Source organism: Vulpes lagopus, chromosome 6 (assembly GCF_018345385.1).
Source record: "Vulpes lagopus strain Blue_001 chromosome 6, ASM1834538v1, whole genome shotgun sequence".
Taxonomy (NCBI): Eukaryota; Metazoa; Chordata; class Mammalia; order Carnivora; family Canidae; genus Vulpes; species Vulpes lagopus.
Window position 1 is genome coordinate 70,226,739 of NC_054829.1, and position 20,728 is coordinate 70,247,466.

General features: G+C 54.3%; 2 protein-coding genes across 6 annotated transcripts; both read left to right on the forward strand.

The window, feature by feature from the left end:
* Positions 1 to 1,028: 1,028 nt before the first annotated feature.
* EFS (embryonal Fyn-associated substrate) lies at positions 1,029 to 12,923 on the forward strand. 5 transcript variants are annotated; one of them, XR_005988475.1, is made up of 9 exons: positions 1,029 to 1,159; positions 4,845 to 5,123; positions 5,378 to 5,518; positions 5,622 to 6,344; positions 6,707 to 6,796; positions 7,951 to 8,713; positions 10,341 to 10,434; positions 12,240 to 12,613; positions 12,782 to 12,923. XR_005988475.1 is itself a non-coding variant. In XM_041759310.1 (6 exons), exons 1-6 carry the CDS (start codon positions 1,142 to 1,144, stop codon positions 8,383 to 8,385), a joined length of 1,686 nt encoding a protein of 561 aa, XP_041615244.1. In that variant the 5' UTR covers positions 1,029 to 1,141; the 3' UTR covers positions 8,386 to 10,142. The 5 variants fall into 5 exon arrangements, 3 of the variants coding, with proteins under 3 accessions (XP_041615244.1, XP_041615245.1, XP_041615246.1); XR_005988474.1 differs by having other exon boundaries at positions 10,341 to 12,613; XM_041759310.1 differs by lacking the exons at positions 10,341 to 10,434; positions 12,240 to 12,613; positions 12,782 to 12,923 and having other exon boundaries at positions 7,951 to 10,142.
* Positions 11,553 to 18,716, forward strand: SLC22A17 (solute carrier family 22 member 17). Its single transcript, XM_041757824.1, has 10 exons — positions 11,553 to 11,562; positions 12,510 to 13,291; positions 13,384 to 13,487; positions 15,627 to 15,781; positions 16,386 to 16,551; positions 16,746 to 16,891; positions 17,061 to 17,166; positions 17,327 to 17,544; positions 17,860 to 17,971; positions 18,085 to 18,716. The coding sequence occupies exons 1-10, from the start codon at positions 11,553 to 11,555 to the stop codon at positions 18,371 to 18,373; spliced, it is 2,088 nt and encodes a 695-aa protein (XP_041613758.1). The 3' UTR covers positions 18,374 to 18,716.
* Positions 18,717 to 20,728: the final 2,012 nt, after the last annotated feature.

Sequence of the window (20,728 nt, forward strand, 5' to 3'; positions counted from 1 at the left end):
TTCTTTTAATCCCCAGGACCGGAGCCCCGCGCCGGAGCCCAGAGGGCCCGAGGGGAGGAGAAAGGAGCTTCCCCGAGAGGGAGCCGGGAGCCCGGGGAGGGGAGGAAAGGGGAGCGGCGCGCGCGCGGGGCTGAGCCCGAAGGCCCCGCGCGACCCCCGGAGCTTTCGCAGCCCCCCGGTGTCTCCGCCCGCCCCCCTCCAGGCGAGTCCACAGGACCCCGGCTCCTGCTCCTTCGCCTTCTCTTTGCTGCTGCTTTTGCTCTGTGGCCTTTCTCTCGGTCCCCAGAGACCCTGGGAGCGGCCCCGAGCTCCGGGGCGCGCCGCGGGGCCCTGCGGAGGGTGCGCGGGCGGGCGGGGGGCGGCGGCGCGCGGGCGGGCCGGGCCGCGGGTGGGGAAGGCCGTCGCGCCCCTTCGGGCCGAGCCCGCGTGCGGGGAGCGAGGCTCCGTCGCGGCGCCCCAGAGCCCCGGGCGTGCGGAGGGTGACCCTGCCTGGCCGCCGGGGGCGCGAGTGTCTGGGCCGAGCGCAGCCACTTGGGCGACGCCGGCCAACGGCCACGCGCCCCGGGGCCGTGGGTGCCAACCTGGGCGAGTCTGAAAAGGGGCGATCGTCTCGGGGCGCGCTCGCCCCACCCCTCGCAGCTGGGCCGCCCCGACCGCGGCCCTGGGAGCCCCGCTCCCCGCAGCGGCCCCGGGGGCGGGGGGTTGGCCCCTGAACTCGCCCGTCCGGCCCAACCGCCCCGGCGGCTTCTCCCAGCGCTCGGGGCGGTCCCGGGCGGCCGGCGAGGCGTCGAGCGCGGCCCCGAGAGGGAGCCTTCGCCCATGCGGCCCGGGGGCCCACCGCGGCCCAGCGCACGCAGCTCCGGGGGCCTGGCCCGCCCGCGGCCCCCGGGACGGCACGGGGCGCGCGCCCTTGGATGAGGTCCCGCAGCGACGCCCCGGCCCGCCCCGCTCCTCCTCCTGCCCTGCCAAGCTGCCTCCCATTTGGGGAGTTTTGTGGGTTTGCTTTCTCCTCCTCCAACCTCCGCGGAGGCCACGACTCAGGCGCCGCAGCCGGGGGCCGCCTCCATGGTCCGGGGCGGCCGCTGCTGAAGTCAGCGAAACCGAGCTCGGCCTGGAGCAGGCCGCGCGGGAGGCCAAGGCCATGGCCGTAGCCACGTCGGTGAGTCCACCGGGCTGAGGAGGCTGCAGGCCTTGGGCCCTCACGGTCTGCCCTGCACTCCTGTCACTTTATATTTCTGCCTTCGCTTTGTCTCTTTGCCTGGGCCCTTTCTCCGAAAGGCTGTGTCCTCCCCTCACTCCCACTTTTGTTTCCGTTTCTCCCTCTCCATCCCTAACTCCTTCTGGGTCTAGGTGCCACCTTCTCCCCTCTTCCTCCCCATTCTCCTCTTTTTCTTTCTAGAGGCTACCCCTGGATGGAGGGGAGGGAGCAAGCCCAGCCCCAGTCCTGTCTGCTGTTTTATGGGAGGGAACAGATGGCTACCGGTGGTTGGCAGGGGCTTGTGACTGGGAGGCAAGGAAAAGTTTGGGAGGGGAATGAAGGAACAGCGGTGGTTCCAGGAGAGTGGGAGAGGCCAAAGAGGCCCTTCTCTAGGGGAAGGATGGAGGGAAGGGGGGAAATAGAGCAAAAGAGGGAGATTAGGCTGGGAGAGAGAGAGAAAATAGAGGGAGGAGGAGAGGTGATGTCAGCCAGCCTCTGGCCACTTTCTGGGGACAAAGGGAGGAGGCAGCTGGCATGATGGGACAGTGGGAGGAGGCCTCCCAGAGAGTGTCAGGCCCACTGCCACCCCCCAGTTAAGGCAGCCACTCCCTCAGCTGGGTCCCTGAGGAGGGGGTAGAGCAGAGGTGGCCACACCCATCATCAATCAGTCTATCAGCAACTCTGGCTTGGGTTCCTTGCTTGTCTCAGAGGTTTGGCCCCACTGGACGGAATTCAAACCTTAACACAAGGAGGAGCTCTCCACACAGCCCCACCTCTTTCTGTCCAGCATGCCTTATAGTCTGGATCCAAGCAATTCTGTTCCCTCTCCACCCTTCCCTAGACCCTGTGATTCCCCAGGAATGTAAGGCTGCCGCTTACTCTCTGGTCCCCTCCTAATGGGGACTCTGGGAAGGAGCACTATGAGGCTGGCAAGCCGAGAAGCATGGCTCCAGACATCCTCCCATACCCCTCAAGGGCAAGTTCAGTTTTTCACTCCCTCTAAGACCAAACTCCTTTGGTCTCATATCTCAGTCGGTATGATGGTGAGAAGATCTTCACTCAGAGCCTGCGGGGGGGGGGGGGGGGTCCTGAAAATAGTGGGGATACTCTGATGAAAAGATGCTGGCTCAGGAGCTAGCTGGTCCACTGGTTGGCTTTGTAGTCCCAGGAGGAGTTTTCTTTTTACCTAGAGGTGGGGGTGGCATTTATGCTAATCAAACTTAGGATCCTAATAATAGCTAATATTTATTGAATATGTGCTGGCCTCTGTGCTGGTCCTAAGCTTTGTCCTGGTTGTTTGATGCATTATTTCTTCCAGTCCTCGAGACAATCCTGTAAGGACAGTGCTGTTATTATCCAGAAATGGATATTTGGATATGGCCATGGAATTCTACAAAGCAGGAAACCAAGGCTTGGGAAGGTCAAACAACCTGCCCAAAGTCACCCAGCTAGAAAAAGACAGCCAGGACTCAGCCCCGGGTCCGAGTCCCCCTGCCTAATCCAAAGCACTAATTATTTCTTCTTCTTCCACTACTACTACTTCTTCTTTTAAAATTATTTATTTATTTATTTATTTATTTATTTATTTATTTATTTGAGAGAGAGAGCAGGAGTAGAGGCACGGGCAGAGGGAGAGGGAGAAGGAGAAGACTTCCCGCTGAGCAAGGAGACAGTGCAATGCAGGGCTCTTTCCCAGGACCTTGAGATCACGACCAGAGCCGAAGACAGACGTTTAACCCACTGAGCCACCCAGGAGCCCCCCAAAGCACTAATTTCTAATTTGCAATTGCTTTGGGAGCCCCCCAAAGCACTAATTTCTAATTTGCACAGGAATTTGTGCCATCTGGTTAGCATGTTTTCTTTCTGTGGGACAATATCCTTTTAGAATCCAAAATATACTCAGAAAATGGTTTGATGAGTTTGGAACCAGGCAAAAGGAAAAGCCAGTCTGTTGTTAAAATCCCCACACCATGAGGGCTGGACCACCTTTCCACTCCAGGGAAATGCCAATTAAGAGGAACATGTACTCATGCTGGCTGAGCAGGGCCTCCTCTCCAGGGCCTTGGGGGCCAAATGCAGCCTGCTAGAGATCTTTAGCTTGAGATGTTTTCCTGAATTCGTCAGCTAACATGGATTACCTGCTCAGTGATGCCTAACCACTTGCTCTCCACCATCACTGCCTGGAATCCTGCCAGTAGGCACAGTCACTTAACAAGCATAATCAAACCAGAATATTTTTTTGATACTGTGAGTGGTGTAAGTTTTTCTACCAAAGGACAACATGGAACCAGAGCCCTATGAGGGGTGACTGACAAAGCAAAATTAGGTATAATGAAGACTTCATATGTGCTTGAGTCATGTTTGAGTCATGGACTATACTTAACCAAGTGGTTAAGTTACTAACAGAAGAAAAAAAGTAGAACCTCCTGTTTGTGATTTTGGAGGCAGTGGGGCAGGGGCAGGGGCAGGGTTTGAGAGCGTGGGCTCTGGGGTCAGACAGCCTGAAGTTCAGGTCACCTCCACCAGCAGCACCCACTCTCTGTTGCGGGCAGAGTCCTACCCTCTCTGTCCTAGCCTTTTCAAATGGGGATAATGATGGCTCCTTCTTCATAAGGATGTTTTGAGATTAAATGAGATGAGATGATTAGCATAAAGACTTGCAGTGTCTGGACACATAATTTGCACTTGGTATCTGTGACTAACCACCTGAGCAGGTGACTCTCGAAGCAACAAAGCTTAGATGTCCCTACCAGACACAACTGGCAACAGGCTGATAAATGTTTGCTCTTGGCCTGCTAGCTACCCATCTATACACACACAGACACACACGCAGTAGCGTGTATACTCTTCTCCTCTCCATGGTAACTTCAGCTTCCTCTGATAGAACCTTACTTGCTAAGACTGAGAATAAAACAATTGCTTCAGTTTTTCTTTTCTTCCTTTTTCTGCCGAGGCACTATCTGTGTTGGGTTTTTCCCAGGCTCTCTCAAATTGGTGGATCTCTGCTGCCACTCAGTCTAACCTGCTTGGGGCAGGGACGGGGTGGGGAGATGCTGCCTGGAAAACAGGGAACGTGACGGAGGTGGGCCTTCTCAGGGCTTTCTCGTGGCCTTGGAGGAAATTCACTTGACATAGGTTCATTGAGGCCCAATTCCAGGTAAAGCCTTTTTGTAGGGGCTTACGAGTATAGCCATCCTGTTCTCCCAGAGCTTACAGGGAAAGGGAAGAAACAGATAAGAAACGAAATAGGCAAGTAGTATGAAGTATGATGGAAGAAAACAATGGTGGAGACTGACACAGAATGGGGTGGGGAGAAGAGGGAAGAAAAGACCTCTTGGAGAAGGAAACACTTAAGCAAAACTACAGGATGAAAAGGGACCAGTCAGGTGATGAGTCAGAGCAAGAGCATTCTGGGCCAAGGAAACCACAAGTGCAAAGGCCCTGAAGTGGGAAAGGATTTCTCTAATTCAGGGAATAGAAAGGAAGAGTACAGGGGATTAAGCTGGAGACCAGGCAGGACCCATTCACGAAGAGTTTAGATTTTTAGCTTCAGGGAAATGGGGAGCTCTGTAATATTTTGAGCACAGGGCCTGATGACCTGATACATATGTGAGACCCCTCTCCCCACTTCCACCTCACCCACCAGGCCCAGCTGGCCCGGGCACTCTACGACAACACTGCTGAGTCCCCCCAGGAGCTGTCCTTTCGCCGAGGGGACGTTCTACGGGTACTGCAGAGGGAGGGCGCTGGTGGGCTAGACGGCTGGTGCCTCTGCTCTCTGCATGGCCAACAGGGCATTGTGCCCGCCAACAGAGTGAAGCTCCTTCCTGCTGGCACGGCACCCCAGCCCAGCCTCACCCAGGTGCCCCCAGCCCAGCCTGGCTCACCATATCCAGCCCCAGAGCACAGCAATGAGGACCAGGAGGTGAGAGCTGGAGCCCTACCAACCCCAAGCCAGAAGAGTCCCATTCCCCTCCACTGGTACCTGCAGCGAAGTGGGGCAGGGTGATCCTTGAAACCACAGCTCTTCACGAATCCTGTGCCATGTGAAACCTGCTTGCCAACCCTTCCCCATTGGTACAGGGCGGGGGATGGACGGGGTGTAAGCTCCTCTAAGGCATACATTATCTGCTTCCCTGGTCTCCACTCCTGATCCACCCATTTGCCTTGACCCCCCAGGTATATGTGGTGCCACCCCCAGCTCGGCTTTGTCCTACCTTAGGACCACCAGCCGGACCCTGCCCGCCCTCCCCTGATCCCATCTACAAAGTCCCCAGAGGGAGTGGGACCCAACGGGCTGCCCCCGGAGATGCCTTGGAGGTGAGGGCTGGGTGTCCACGTGTGTGTTGGGCAGGGAACTGAGGGCTCCGTGGGCATCCAGTGCTGAGTCTGAGGATAACCGGTGACTCTGCTCCCTCTCCAGGTCTATGACGTGCCCCCCGCTGCCCTCCGAGTTCCCTCCAGTGGTCCCTATGACTCCCCTGCCTCCTTTACACGCCCTCTGGCCCTGGTTGCCCCGCAGTCCCCTGGAGAGGATGAAGCTCCCTATGATGTGCCTTTGGCCCCAAAGCCACCATCAGAGCTGGAACCGGATCTGGAGTGGGAGTGGGGCCGGGAACCAGAGCCCCCCCTCTATGCTGCCCCTTCCAACCTGAAACGGGCATCAGCCGTGCTCAATCTGTACGAAGCGCCAGAGGAACTGCTAGCAGATGGGGAACGTGGAGGCACTGATGAGGGCATCTATGATGTGCCCCTGCTGGGGCCAGAGGCACCTCCTTCTCCAGAGCCCCCAGGAGCCTCGGCCTCCAATGACCTGGACACCTTGGCCCTGCTTCTGGCCAGAAGCCCCCCACTCCCACACAGGCCCCGCTTACCCTCAGCTGAGAGCCTATCCCGTCGCCCTCTGCCTGCCCTGCCTATCTCTGAGGCCCCCAGCCCTTCCCCAGCTCCATCTCCTGCACCAGGCCGGAAAGGCAGCATCCAGGACCGGCCTCTACCCCCACCCCCACCCCGCCTGCCTGGCTATGGGGGCCCCAAGGCTGAGGGGGATCCAGTGAGTGAGGAGGTAGAGGACGATCCAGCAGGACACCGCAATGAGTATGAGGGCATCCCGATGGCCGAGGAGTACGACTATGTCCACCTGAAGGTGAGCTCATCTCCCACCAGCCCCACCAGAAATGACCCCAAGATAACCAGAGGGAGGAGTGAGGAGGCATGGGGCCCAGAGGGACCCTCCCTTTCTTTCCTCCTTCCTCTCTCCACTAGCCCTTCACCCTATGCCCTGGGACCCCAGTACTAGGCCCCATCACTTGTACCAGGGCCACACTCCTAAACCCAGCCTGAGGTCCGCAAGCCATCCGACCCTCCCACCAGAACTCAACTCTCAAGGGACTGCAACCTCTGATGGCGGGAGAGACCTGGGGAAGGGAGGGGAGGGGCAGGAATAAGATTGGGGGCCACTTGCCCTGCTCCACCACCCCTGCACTGAGACCCTGATCCCTCCCACAGGGCATGGATAAAGCTCAGGGATCTAGGCCCCTGGATAAAGCCTTCCCAGGGGATCCTGAACTGCTGGAGAGGGGGCCACCAGAGCAGCAGGTAACCCTGTGCAGAGGGCCCTGGAGAAGGGGCACAGGGAGGAGGAACCAGCCAGGGAGAGAGATTAGGATGGGGATAAGAACTCAGTGAGGTGGAGCTGCAGTTGAGAGGAGTGAGAATTCAGCAGGAAGGAGCTGGAACCTGGGAAAGGATATCAGGAATTCAGAAAGCGGGGAAAGAATGTGTTGGAGAGGAATTAGGAAACCAAGCAGCCAGGGAAGCAGAGAGAATTTTGGACTGTGGGTCAGAGCTAGGCGGGGAGCCTTCCAAGGCTCCTTCCAACTGAATTCCTGGGTTCCTAAGAGACCTGGCTTCTAATCCCAGCTCCACCAGTAAGAAGCCAGGAGCCCTGAAGTCACCAGTTAATCTCTCTGGGCCTTGGGAAAAGTGAGGTGGTCTCCTGGACTGTCTAGAATGGTCCTAAGTATAGTAGCTACGGTTTATCGGGTAGTTACCAAGTACAGACCCTGTGCCAAGTGCATCGCATGTGTCAGCACTAATCACAGCCACCATTAGTACCCGTACAGTGCTCGTGGTGTGCGACGTTCTGTTCTAGTTCTGTTCTAGGCCCCTTCAACCCGTGGCATTAACTGCCCTGCAGCCTTGGGAGGCGGAGACTAGAACTGACTACTCAATATGGGCGGTGGCTGGCCACACACGGCTATTGAGCACTGGAAATGTGGCTTGCCTGAATTGAAAGGCCCTGTAAATAGAAACCACACATCAGATTCTGCAGACTTAGTATGAAAAAAAGTCAGTAATTTTTATATTGATTACATGTTGAAATTATAACACTTTTTATATCTGGAGTTAGATCTTTTTACTTTTTTTAACATGGCTACTAGAAAAAAGTTTATTACACATGTGGTTCACGTTTTGTTGATACTGGACCTCCCCATTTTAGAGATAAGGAAACAAGTTCAGAGATTTGTTGGCAATAGTTTGAATCCAGATTGATCTGACATCGACTCCGGGCACTTTCTGCCACTGGCAATGAGAATTTAGATTTTCTGATGGGCAGAGGGAAGAGCCCAGGTAAAAAAGAAGGAATGAGGAGCAAAGGAAAGGAAGGGGGGAGGAGGGGGGAGGGAGGAAGCGATTGTAAAAGTAGCACTATTGAGAACCTGCCCACCAACCACTCCTCTCACCCTCAGGAGGCCCTGTCCCCAGGGGAGCCACTGGATCTGCCCACCGGAGATCTGCAGCTCCTGCACTTCTACGCAGGGCAGTGCCAGAGCCACTACTCAGCACTGCAGGCAGCCGTGGCGGCCCTGATGGCCAGCACCCAGGCCAACCAGCCCCCACGCCTCTTCGTGCCCCATGGCAAGCGGGTAGTGGTGGCTGCTCACCGCCTGGTGTTTGTTGGGGACACTCTGGGCCGGCTGGCAGCCTCCGCCCCTCTGCGAGCGCAGGTTGGGGCTGCAGGTACGGCGCTGGGCCAGGCATTGCGGGCCGCCGTGCTGGCTGTCAAGGGGGCCGCCCTGGGCTACCCGTCCCACCCTGCGGCCCAAGAAATGGCACAGCGCGTGGCAGAGCTGGCCGGGCAGGCCTTGCAATTCACGACTCTGCTCTCCAGCCTGGCCCCCTGAGGCCCCTCGGCCCTGCTCTGCCCCTCTCCTGCCTACCCCTTTTGGGTCTTGGGCAGCCAGAGAGCTCTGTTTTAGGGACCAGGAGAGGTGGGATCATCTTTCCGGTCTTCTCAGTCTCTCACAGAGATGTCCCTCCCCCTCCCGCAGCTTTTTGTACAAGCCGTTTTGTATAAATTATTTATATTTAATATTATTCCCTGCTTTGTCAGGGGCAGGTGCCGGGCCCTTTGGGGCAGGGAGGAACTGGTCTCTTCCCTCGGCCTGGGGTGGAGGTTCTTGGTCACAACACTGCCACCCACCTCTGGAAACTTGGCCCTACAGAAATCAGGTGACTGAAACCTTGGGTCACTTGGAACCTCTGTCTTGTCCTGGTTCTTGGCTCTAAAACATCAGCACCTCACTGTTAGCTGAGGCTGAGGGCAGGACGTTGACTGCGCAGAAGGTGGAGGTCTGGGAGAGGCCCGAGGGCTCCTCCCCCCAGGAGGCAGGACGGAGTTGGGCCTCAGTAAGCCCTGCTCCCTGGTTCTCTGATTCTGCTTCTTGGGTGCTTGGGGAAGGGGCCGGGCCTGATGCCCCTTGGCCAAACCTACAGGACACATACTGTGGACAGAATGTCCTTGGGTTTGGGGGGAGGTTTTGCTCTTATTTTCAACAACTATTCATTCGGCGGGCTTCAGCTCCCATGATGTGCCGAGCACAGTCCTGAGGGTACATTGTGGAGTGGGGTGAATATAACCGAGTCACTTAAAATAAGTAAATAACAAAATAAGCAGGGTGATGTGAGGGACTAACTGGTTGAGGGAGAGGCTGTTGAAGGAGACTTTGGACAGGATGGTTGAGAGGTGATAGCTGAGGGCCCAGGGATAAGAGCCCCAAAGAGAGTCTGAGAACCAGCATTCCCAGAAGGCAGACACTGATTACTGACTGGTGGCCTTTCCTCCAAGACTTCATCATCACATGATATCATTAGAGAGGTGCACGTGTGGAGAGATTGGCCTCACGAGAACCTTGAAAGGTGCCATGCTGAAGAGATCACCCCAGTGAAGGTCTGTCTTCAGCTTAGCGCCACAGGAGCACTCTGGCCAACTGGAAAGTGCTGCTGGCTAACCTCTCCTTGTGGGTGCCCTCTCTTATGTTAACCCAAGAAGGTCTGGCCCCTTAAATCCCCCTTCCCAGGCCTCCTGCTGACCATCCTTCTGGAAGAGCTGAGGGGCCAAATGAATGCAATGTGTCATTAGTCCATAGTCCTCAAGCTTTGGTGAAATTGACAAGCCATGGCTTAGATGGAAGATCACTCCAGGCACTTACCACAGGAAGAAGTCCAAGCCGCCGATCCATTGCTTCATTTGTGCTTTCCCCAGATGACACCTTGGCACTGTGACTGGATTAGAGGCACCCCAAACTTCAATCACAATATGAGTCTCTTGCCCCACTCTATGCATTTGCCTTCTGCATTTTGGGTTCCTTCTTTCTCATTTCACTCAAAGAAAATTCACTTCCAGATTCTGGGGTCACCCAAACTTACCCTTTGGTGTTGAAGATTTATATCAGGGCTATTTTTCATCATCTCCCAAAAAGAATGTCAAGAGATCAACCTGGAAATAGAGGTTTCAATGCAAGTCCCAGATCTGCCTTGTGCCTATCTGCAAGTAAATCTTGTCAGTCCCTTTGAGTCCAGGCTTTATCTTTAATAAGAGGATGATCATAATGGTCTCACAGGATTGTGAGGCCATAACAATAAAATGCCTGTAAATGGCCCAGTGCCACATAAAGTTTATTATGTATAACTCCAGGACAAGGATGCCTGGGTGGGTCAGTGGTTGATCCCTGGAGTCCCGGGATCAAGTCCTGCATCGGGGCTCCCTGTGGGGAGCCTGATTCTCCCTGTGCCTGTGTCTGCCTCTCCGTGTGTGTCTCGTGAATAAATGAAATATTTTTAAAAATAATAATTCCAGGACAGACACAAGGACACCGACAAACAAATACCCAAGGAATGTTGGCTGTGACAGCACTGAAATAAATCCTGAAGAGATACTGAAATGATTTGGGGTAAGGGAGCAGTGGGAAGCTGCTTAACATATTAGAGGTCCCGTATTTGGAAAATATCTGAACAGAGGAGACAAATTGGAAGTGTATTGTGCAGTGGAGAGAAGAGGCAATCGATTTCCGGCTGAGGCTAACAGGACACCCCTTTCTAGTCCTTAACCTTAGACTAGAAAATAGATATTAAATACCTAATAGATATTAAATCTTTTAGAGAAATGTGTCTTTAACTTGAATGTACATATACCTAGGGATCTGGTTCAAAGGAAGATTATGATTCAAAGTCTTGGATTCTGCATTTCTAACAAGCTCTTGGATGACATGGGAGCACTGTTCTGTAAATCACTCTGAGTAGCAATTCTAGGGGTTAGGGAAGGCTCCTCTGAGGTGGGTATGCTTGAGCTGAAGGATGAGAACTTGACTAAGGGAGGAGAAACCTTCAAGGCATAAGGACCAAGTTGTGCAAGGGCCCTATGGCATTGGGAAAACTGAATGAAAGAAGGCCAGTGTAATGAGTGCAGTCTGGGGAGAGAAGCAAGGTGGAGCACCAGGGAGTATGGGATCCAGCATGTAAAACCGTATGTGATGCTTCTGGAATATTAGCATTTACCTTGTTGAGGAGGAGAAGCCATTGAAGTCTGTTAAGCAGAAAAAGGAGGTGAATAGATCTGCATTTTGAAAATCACTCCATCTGCACTAGAAATACAGATGGGGAAGGGGACGGAAATGAAGCAGATGCAGAACACCAGTTAGGAGGCTTAAGAGTCCTGGGCAACAGGTAGCTTGACTAGTGGTGGTAGTGATGTAGAGAAGCAGAGTATCTGAGAACCTGTAGAAAATAAAGTGGATTTTGTAAAGGATTTGACATGGGGGTAAGGAGGAGGCATCATAAGGGCTGTCACCTGAGCACCTGGCCACAGTTGAGTGATGAGGGTACCATTCACTGGGGGGAAAGAAGCACTAGAAGACTGCCATGTTACAGGGGGAAGAGCGTAAGTTTGGTCTTGGATATATTGAGTTTGAGGTCCCTGTGAGTCACCCAAGGTTCAGAGATCCGGTGCTCAGAAGAGAGGTGGGAGCTGGAGATCAGATTTGTATCGTTTATATCAGGGGTGAATGAGGCCATGGGCATGGGTGAGATTTCAAGGTGAAATGAAAGGGGGATCCAGGACCAAGCCTCAGGATTGCAGACCCTGAATGATGGTGAAGAGGAGGACGAGCCTGCCGTGGAGAAAAGAAGAGCTAGAGAAACAGAATGAATGTGTGAGATTTAGTAGCCAAAAAAGAAAGTGTTTAGAGGAAAGGGTGGTCAACAGTGCCAATTTGGCAAACAAAACAAAAACAAACAAACAAACAGTGCCAAATGATGTTGAGAAATGACAAAGACTCAACCGAGGTGGGGGTAGGGCAGTCTTATTTAGAGAATGGCAGCCAGGGCTGCGTACAGGGCCCAACCCAGCCCTCCGTGTGCATACTCTGAACTGTAGATGCCAGTACACACAGCTGTCTCCCAAGTAAGCTACTCCAAGGTGGCCTTGTCCATCCTGTCATCCCCCAAAGCTTAGCACAAGGCCAGGCACATAATAGACACTTAATAAATTTTCCTGACAATGAGTGGATGGATGGGAAGATGGATGGATGGATGGATGGATGGATGGATGGATGGATGGGAAGATGGATGGATGGATGGATGGATGGATGGATGGATGGATGGATGAGGAGGAATTGGAAGCAAAGATGGAATCTCTGGCAACTGCCTGGATAGTTGCTATCCTTCAGCTTTCTTTCCTTTTTACCGCAATGACCTGCAGACCCAGGGAACAGAGACAGAGCCCCTGGGCCCTGGCCCCCCTTCCTCCCTCTGACGAAGAGTCTGGACCGAAGGTTCTGCTGACGTGGGAAGGGGAGGAGAGTCTGGAGGAAGGGGAGGGGAAAGCGGCGCAGAGATCGCAGAGACGAAGGAGGCGCCCGCGGCTGCAGAGCTGCAGAGCGGGGTCTCTCAGGCCTCTGACCGCGCAGCCGGCGCCCCACCGGGCCCGAGGACAGCGCATCCTTTCGGTGAGGGCGGCGGGGCCCTGCAGTCGGCAAGCTGGCTCCCCGGGTGGCCACCGGCACCCCCGAGCCCAATGGCGGGGGCGGCAGCAAAATCGACAGCACTGTGGAGATCACCCCCAGCTCCAACGGAGTAAGTGCCCGCGCCCTGGGGGCTACGCCAGCATCCCCCCGCGCCCGCGCCCGGCATCCTGCTCCCGCGCGCCCCCCGCCCCTGACGCCTGCCTCGCGCCCGCCCTCCTCCCCTGCTCTGCGGCTTTCCCCGCTTCTCCGCTTCACCCTTCTGCCCCCCGCCCCCCAGCAGGTCGGGACCCTCGGAGATGCGGTGCCCACGGAGCAGCTGCAGGGTGAGCGCGAGCGCGAGCGCGAGCGGGAGGGGGAGGGCGACGCGGGCGGCGACGGCCTGGGCAGCAGCCTGTCGCTGGCCGTGCCCCCCGGCCCCCTCAGCTTCGAAGCGCTGCTCGCCCAGGTGGGGGCGCTGGGCGGCGGCCAGCAGCTGCAGCTCGGCCTCTGCTGCTTGCCCGTGCTCTTCGTGGCGCTGGGCCTGGCCTCGGACCCCATCTTCACCCTGGCGCCCCCACTGCATTGCCACTACGGGGGCTTTGCCCCCAACGCCTCTGGCTGGGAGCAGACCCCCAACGCCAGCGGCGTCAGCGTCCCCAGCGCGGCCCTAGCAGCCAGCGCTGCCAGCCGCGTCGTCACCAGTACGGACCCCTCGTGCAGCGGCTTTGCCCCACCGGACTTCAACCACTGTCTCAAGGACTGGGACTATAACGGGTTGCCGGTGCTCACCACCAACGCCATCGGCCAGGTGAGGCGGCCTGCCGGGCCGCGGGCCTGGGGGTGGGCCAGGAGAGGGGAGCATAGAGCCTGACGCCCGCTATATCCCTCTCACATCCCCAGTGGGATCTAGTGTGTGACCTGGGCTGGCAGGTGATCCTGGAGCAGATCCTCTTCATCCTGGGCTTTGCCTCCGGCTATCTGTTCCTAGGCTACCCTGCGGACAGGTGAGGGCTGCTGTGGGGACAGGGCGGGTAGAGAGAAGGGGATGCTAGGGTGGCTAGCCCAGGCAGGTGGCCTTAGCAGGAGGCCGAAGAGGATTCACTGGACTCTGCAGTCTTCTGGACTTCTTCTGTTTAATGATCTGCAGCCCCAGCCCTGTCTCACCTTCACTTCACTCCCCATCAAGAAATACTCCTTGCATACTTCTTCTGCACAAGAGAATAATACCACCCATTAGCCATCCCCATATCCATGGATCAGTGGCTCATCTCCAAAGATGATAGCCCCATCCCCACTGACTAAAACTCCTACCTTTAGGAGATCAAAAGTCCTAGCTCGTCCTCTATTGTCCCTGTCATCACTAACCACCTCCCTCTGTACCCTCATAGATTCATAGACTCATCCCCAGTAATAGCCCCATCTACACAATGGGCTTCATCTTAATGGTGTTATTCCTACAGATCAGTATGCTAATTCCTAAATATCAAAAGCCGCATTCCCACTGACCTATATAGTTCAACACTACAAATGACTCCACCCCAAAGACCAATAATCATAATAGTACCCCCCCCCCAAGAGATTAATAGTCTCATCCTCATGGTCTTCAATGTTCTTAGATCTTCTCAGATCAAAAGCCCAATTCGCATGAATCAGTGGCCTTATCTCAAAGACCAACAACTTATCCCTGCCAACCAGTAACTCTCCCCTGGGATCAAAACTCCCAATTCCTGTGGTTCCTGATACCATCCACTGACCAGGTGCTCCATCTCCACTGACCATCATCATGGCTTATTAGACTCATCTCCATCCATCTACAGTCCCATCCAAATGGATTAATAGCTCAACTCCCATAGGTCAAAGGCAACACAACATTCAATAATCCCAAAATCAATATGCCCTCACTGCCCAATAGCCACACACCTGTTGGAAAAATGTTCCTAAACCCACACGTCAACAGCCCATTCTCATCATGCATTAGTGGTCTCATTCCCACAGACCAAGAGCATCATTCCTATGGAATAATACCCTCATCCCCAAAAACCAATAATTCAGTCTCCTAAATTCAATAGCCTTAGCTTCATTAACCAATAAGTTCATCTCCATGGAAAAATGACCCCATTGTATTGGGGCAGTAGCTTCACTCTCAAGGATCAGCCCCACTTCTCAATGATCAGTGACCCCTATCTTCATCCCTACAGATCAGTGGTCTTATTCTCAAAGATCAGTAGCTCAGCCTCCAAGGATCAGTAGTCCTGTCCTCACTGACTCATAGTCAGTAAGCACCATTGCTGACCAATAGTCTCGGCTTCCCTGGTCTCACTGCCAGCTTATTGATTATCCTTGTGGATTTATATCCCCGTAGATTCATTCCTCATTGACCCATAGCCCCATCCACCCAAGAACTAATGTCCCCACTTCATGAATCAATTGCCTTATCCCCAAAGATCATTTTCCAATCTTCAAAGATTAATGATCATCCCCATTGATCAATAGTTTTACCCCATAGGTTAACAAATAGTTCTATTCTCATGGATCAGTGGATCTTCTGGCAAGTGACCCCATCCCCACTGACATCTGTATGGATTAAATGACCCATAAACCAACCCATATAACAATGGCCTCATCCCCCCAAATCAATTACTCAGTCCTCTAAGGTCAATAGCTGTGTCTTCACTGACTAATACTATCCCCATGTATAAGTAGCCAATGACCTCGCCTTCCTAGATCTATAGTTCCAACTCCATATATCAATGACTTCATCTCCTCTGACCAGTCTGAGCAAGACAAGTTCTATCTCCAATGGCCAATAGCTCTATCCCCAAGGATCACTGGTTCCATGTCCCCCAAGCAATATCTAATCTCCTTTAATGGCTGGTCTCACTTCCATGCTCTCGTCTCTGACCAACAGCCTCATCCACAAGAGTCAATCCCCTGCATAGCTACAGAGCTACACTCCAGTGCCCAGTAGCCAGACATCAATTACCCATGGTCCCCATCTTTTCCCATCTTCTCCACCCCCAGTCCAACTTTTTACCCCGGGGTCTCATCCTCATACCTCCGGCTTTGAAGTGGGCAGCTGGGTCCTACCCGGCAACTCCTTTTCCAGGGAGTCTGGGTGACCAGAGGCCCTTCCCACTTTCTAGGTTCGGCCGTCGAGGGATTGTGCTGCTGACTTTGGGGCTGGTGGGGCCCTGTGGAGTGGGAGGGGCTGCCGCAGGCTCCTCCACAGGTGTCATGGCCCTTCGATTCCTCCTGGGCTTTCTGCTTGCCGGAGTTGACCTTGGTGTCTACCTGATGCGTGAGTGGCAACTTCCCAGATGTCCTTCCCTTGAGGCCCATGCTTGCCTGTCTGTATACACAGGCTGTTCCCACTTCCCCCCTAGGGCCCCCTCAGTCTCTTCTCAGCCCCAAATTTCAGCTGTCCAGGATCTCAGCTATCTTTCTGCCCTAGCCTTTGAAGGATCCAGGGACTTTGCTTCTCTCCACACCCCTCCTCCTGAACCCCCCCCGCCCCATCTTTAAGGCCTTCCTTGCCCTTGACTCACTGTTGTCAGGGAATGGTCCCTCATTTAAAAATGAAATCCTGAGTAGCTGTAATGCGGTTGGGCAAGCATTGATAATGCAGGTCAGATAAAAAGTCTGATGTGAGAGGGACTGTAAAGTAGGAATGCCGAACACTCACTCACCAGGGACTCTGACCCTTGAGTCCTCCTAGGTTTGAGCAGGAGAAGAGAGAGGACTGAACAGTCTCTCCACTCTTTGCCATTATGAGGTTAGTCTGTGGGAGGTGATGGCTGCAGCCTCCACTCAGGGTCTGACCTCGCTCTCTGTCCCTCCTTCCCTCTCTCTCCCATCCCTCCTTCCCCCCTGCCGTCTCCTCCCTGTCCCTGCTGTATCTCTAGGCCTGGAGCTGTGCGACCCAACCCAGAGGCTTCGGGTGGCCCTGGCAGGGGAGTTGGTGGGGGTGGGGGGTCACTTCCTGTTCCTGGGCCTGGCCCTTGTCTCTAAGGACTGGCGATTTCTGCAGCGCATGATCACCGCTCCCTGCATCCTCTTCCTGTTTTATGGGTTAGTATCATCGTCCACCTGTTGTCTGGCCATTCCCACCTCTACCTCCAGCCTGGCTCTAGCCCGGACACCCTTCCTCCTCTCCACTACCCCTTGTTCCCACCTTTCCCAGCCCCAGCCCCTCAGAGGTGGAGTTTCCCACCCCTGGATCAGGAGACGGAAGACCTAAGAGTGCACCCCTACTCTGTCCCTAGCTGGCCTGGTCTGTTTCTGGAGTCTGCAAGGTGGCTAATAGTGAAGCGACAGATTGAGGAGGCCCAGTCCGTGCTGAGGATCCTGGCTGAGCGGAACCGGCCCCATGGGCAGATGTTGGGAGAGGAGGCCCAGGAGGCCCTGCAGGGTAAGAGACAGGGGTCCCTACAGGTGATAGACACCTCACATGCACACATGATAGTACCTTCTCCATGGTTATATCTGTGCCACATCCCAGGGTCCCCACCACCCACGTGGGATGACCCTGGGTTCTCAGCTGTTTCTTCTAACAGACAGCTCCTTTCTCTTTCCCAAAGACCTGGAGAACACCTGCCCTCTCCCTGCAACATCTTCCTTTTCCTTCGCTTCCCTCCTCAACTACCGCAACATCTGGAAAAATCTGCTTATCCTGGGCTTCACCAAGTGAGCCTGGGTGTCTGAGCCAAGGGCCAGGCCAGTAGCTGGAATGGGGGCTGGCTGGGTGGGGAAGGCCTGAGGACCCCTGCAGAGGGCAGCCAGGGCAGTGGAAGGCTATGTGGATGGGGATTCAGACACTCCTCTTTGTTTTACCCGCTTCTCACAGTTTTATTGCCCATGCCATCCGCCACTGCTACCAGCCTGTGGGAGGAGGAGGGAGCCCATCGGACTTCTACCTGTGTTCCCTACTAGCCAGTGGCACAGCAGCCCTGGCCTGCGTCTTCCTGGGGGTCACCGTGGACCGATTTGGCCGCCGGGGCATCCTGCTACTCTCGATGACCCTCACTGGCATTGCATCCCTTGTCCTGCTGGGCCTGTGGGATTGTGAGCATCCTCCCTTCCCCACAGTGTGGGCTGAGCAAAGGAACCCCAGCAGAGGTGCTCCAGACAGAATCGCCACTGCTCCTGGCATAGGCCTCCCAAGACCAGACCCTGCTCAGATCTTCCACAGTCCACCTTCCCTGCCCCTCACCCCCCTCCCCCCAGCCACACAACCCTGTCTGTTCTCCCAATCAATTAGTGGATGCCCAGAGCCCACCTGGCTAGAGCCATGGGATCAGAGAGCCAAAGGGATGATGCCAGGACCTAGACCGAGCATGATCTCCTCACCTCTGTTCACATCCTCCCTTGGTCCTCCAGATCTGAACGAGGCTGCCATCACCACCTTCTCTGTCCTTGGCCTCTTCTCCTCCCAAGCTGCTGGCATCCTCAGCACCCTTCTTGCTTCTGAAGTCATCCCTACCACTGTCCGGTGAGAGCAGTGCTGCTCTGGCTGAGGAAGGGCCTAAGGGAGGCAGGGAGGCTGCTGGAGAAGGGTTGGCTAGCCCACAGCTAGAGGCTGAGTACCTCCTCCCTCTCTCCCAGGGGCCGAGGCCTGGGTCTGATCATGGCACTGGGGGCTCTTGGAGGGCTAAGTGGCCCAGCTCAGCGCCTCCACATGGGCCATGGAGCCTTCCTGCAGCATGTGGTGCTGGCAGCCTGTGCCCTCCTCTGCATCCTCAGCATCATGCTTCTGCCGGAGACCAAGCGCAAGCTCCTGCCCGAGGTGCTCCGGGATGGGGAGCTGTGCCGCCGGCCTTCCCTGCTGCGGCAGCCACCCCCCAATCGCTGTGACCATGTCCCACTGCTTGCCACCCCCAACCCTGCCCTCTGAGTGGCCTCTGAGCACCCTGGCAGGAGGCTGGCTCATACTGAAAGGTGGCATAAGGCCCTGGCAAACAGATTGGGAGGACTGGTGAGGAAGGCAGGGCTGCCCAGGAGACTGAGAGGCACCTCACGCCAGCCATCAAGGAGGGCTCAGAGGGCTGTCCCCACCCCCATCTCCTCCCTGCTGCTTTGTGTTCACTTCCTTGGCAAGAGTCAGGGGACAGGGAGCGAGCTCCACAGTGTAATCACTAGGTCTGGGCATCATCCTGCGCCCAAAGACATCCTCCCAGACCTCATTCTTTCTTGCTCTATCATTCTGTTTCAATAAAGACATTTTGAATAAATGAGCATACCATAGCCTGGACTTCCCTCCCTTCTGTTGTCCTGTCTCTTGGGGGAAGGTTTCTTTGAGTGGAACCAAAATCAGTAATAATCTCCCTCCCCACCTCCCTGTGCCTTGCCCCGCTGTTAACTTACAGCCACCACCTTACGGATGACTTGCTATGCTGCTCAAGACTGGGCTAGGCACTTAACAAACTTCACTTAACCATTTAGTCCTTCCAACACCACAAGGTAGGTGTTTGGATCAATTAACAGTTCTTTTGTTATTGCAAGCAATAAAAACTGCCATAATGAAGTTAAAAAGGGGAATTTATTAGAGGTACGTGGTGGGGAGAGCTCACAAAACAAAGAGAAGCAGAACTAGTCATAAAAGTTCAGGAACCAGAGAGGCTCACTGGTCCAGGGAGTAGGGACTGGGGCCTCACCTGGATGAATGAATGGGATTCCATCCCACTGAAGATTCACTTCCAAAGAGCAAAAGCCTGGCTGGCTTGAGTAACATACCTGCATCCCCACCCATATTACTAAGAACCGGGAAGATGGAACGCAACTGAGTGCTGTTAGCAAAAGTAGGACTAGATATTGTGCAGGTAAAAACGACGGATGCCCACTACAGTATTCTTTTACAAATAAAATTGATGCGGACGCCTGGGTGGCTCAGCGGTTTAGCGCCACCTTTGGCCCAGGGCGTGATCCTGGAGACCTGGGATTGGGTTCCGCATCAGGCTCCCTGCATGGAGCCTGCTTCTCCCTCTGCCTGTCTCTCTCTCTCTCTCTCTCTCATAAATAAATAAAATCTTTTAAAAAATTGATGCTCAGAGATACTCAGTAACCTAATCAAGGTTACAAAGCTAATGAGTGACAGAGCTGACACATTAGATCCTGGAGTTGGAGCTCTTAATTGACGCACACTGTGTCCACCTTCCTAACTCCTTCCAATCTTTAGTCACTACCCTTGGAAGCAAGGATTGAGTCCTGAGGCACCCAGGAGTTGGCTATAGGAGACTAGGACTTCCACCTTGATGACAGGGCCTCCCTGTCCCTCATACTAGCCCTGGCCTGGCTTTACCACTTTGGGCAAATTTCTTCCAGCTTCCTTCAAGGGTTGCTATGAGATTAAACAAGATAATGTATTATAAATGCCTTTTAAATTATCCCACTAAATGGTAAGCTCGTTGAGGTCAGGAACTTTGTCTTTCTCAACTTTAAAACACCAAAGCCTGACATGGTAGATTTTTTTTTTAAGATTTTATTTATTTATTCATGAGAGACACAGATAGAGAGAGAGAGGCAGAGACACAGAGGAGAAGCAGGCTCCATGCAGGAAGCCCGACGTGGGACTCGATCCCAGGACTCCAGGGTCACACCCTGGGCCGAAGGCAGGCGCCAAACTGATGAGCCATCCAGGGATCCCCCTGGAGAGAATTCTTAAAGAAACTGGAGTCTTGAAGCCAGTCTCTTCCAGAGGAGGGAGGCCCATTCTCCACAGGTTCCTGCAGCACCAGTGTTCTCTCTCCTTCCCCTCTGCTGATCCATCGACAGCCCAAGGCTCTATACACCAAGCCATGCTGCTGAACTCTCGATACTAACCATGTTACTGGAGAACTCTTAAGAGCCTTTCTCAGTGAATCTTTACAGCCCACAGAAGTGTGTATTGTTATTTTTGTCCTATTTAACTACTGAGGACATGGAAATGAGAAGGCTCTGCCATTAAATGGTAGAGCTAGGACTCCAATTTGGGCCTTCTGGCTGCTCTTTCAACTCTATCAGTTCCTTCACAGTTATGTACTCTGTGTCTCACATTCTGTAGAACAATGTCTGTGAACAATGTAACTGATTCCAACATTCACTGTTGAGCTTGGGATAGACGATGATGAAATGAAATCACACTCCGTACTGTCTCCAGGGATTCAGTGAAAACCAACATGATGGTAGATAAGAAAGCTCTTGTACTTTTTGGAAGGGCCCCTATTAGTTATATGCTAATGACACCGTCCAATACATACTGTGAAGAATGACG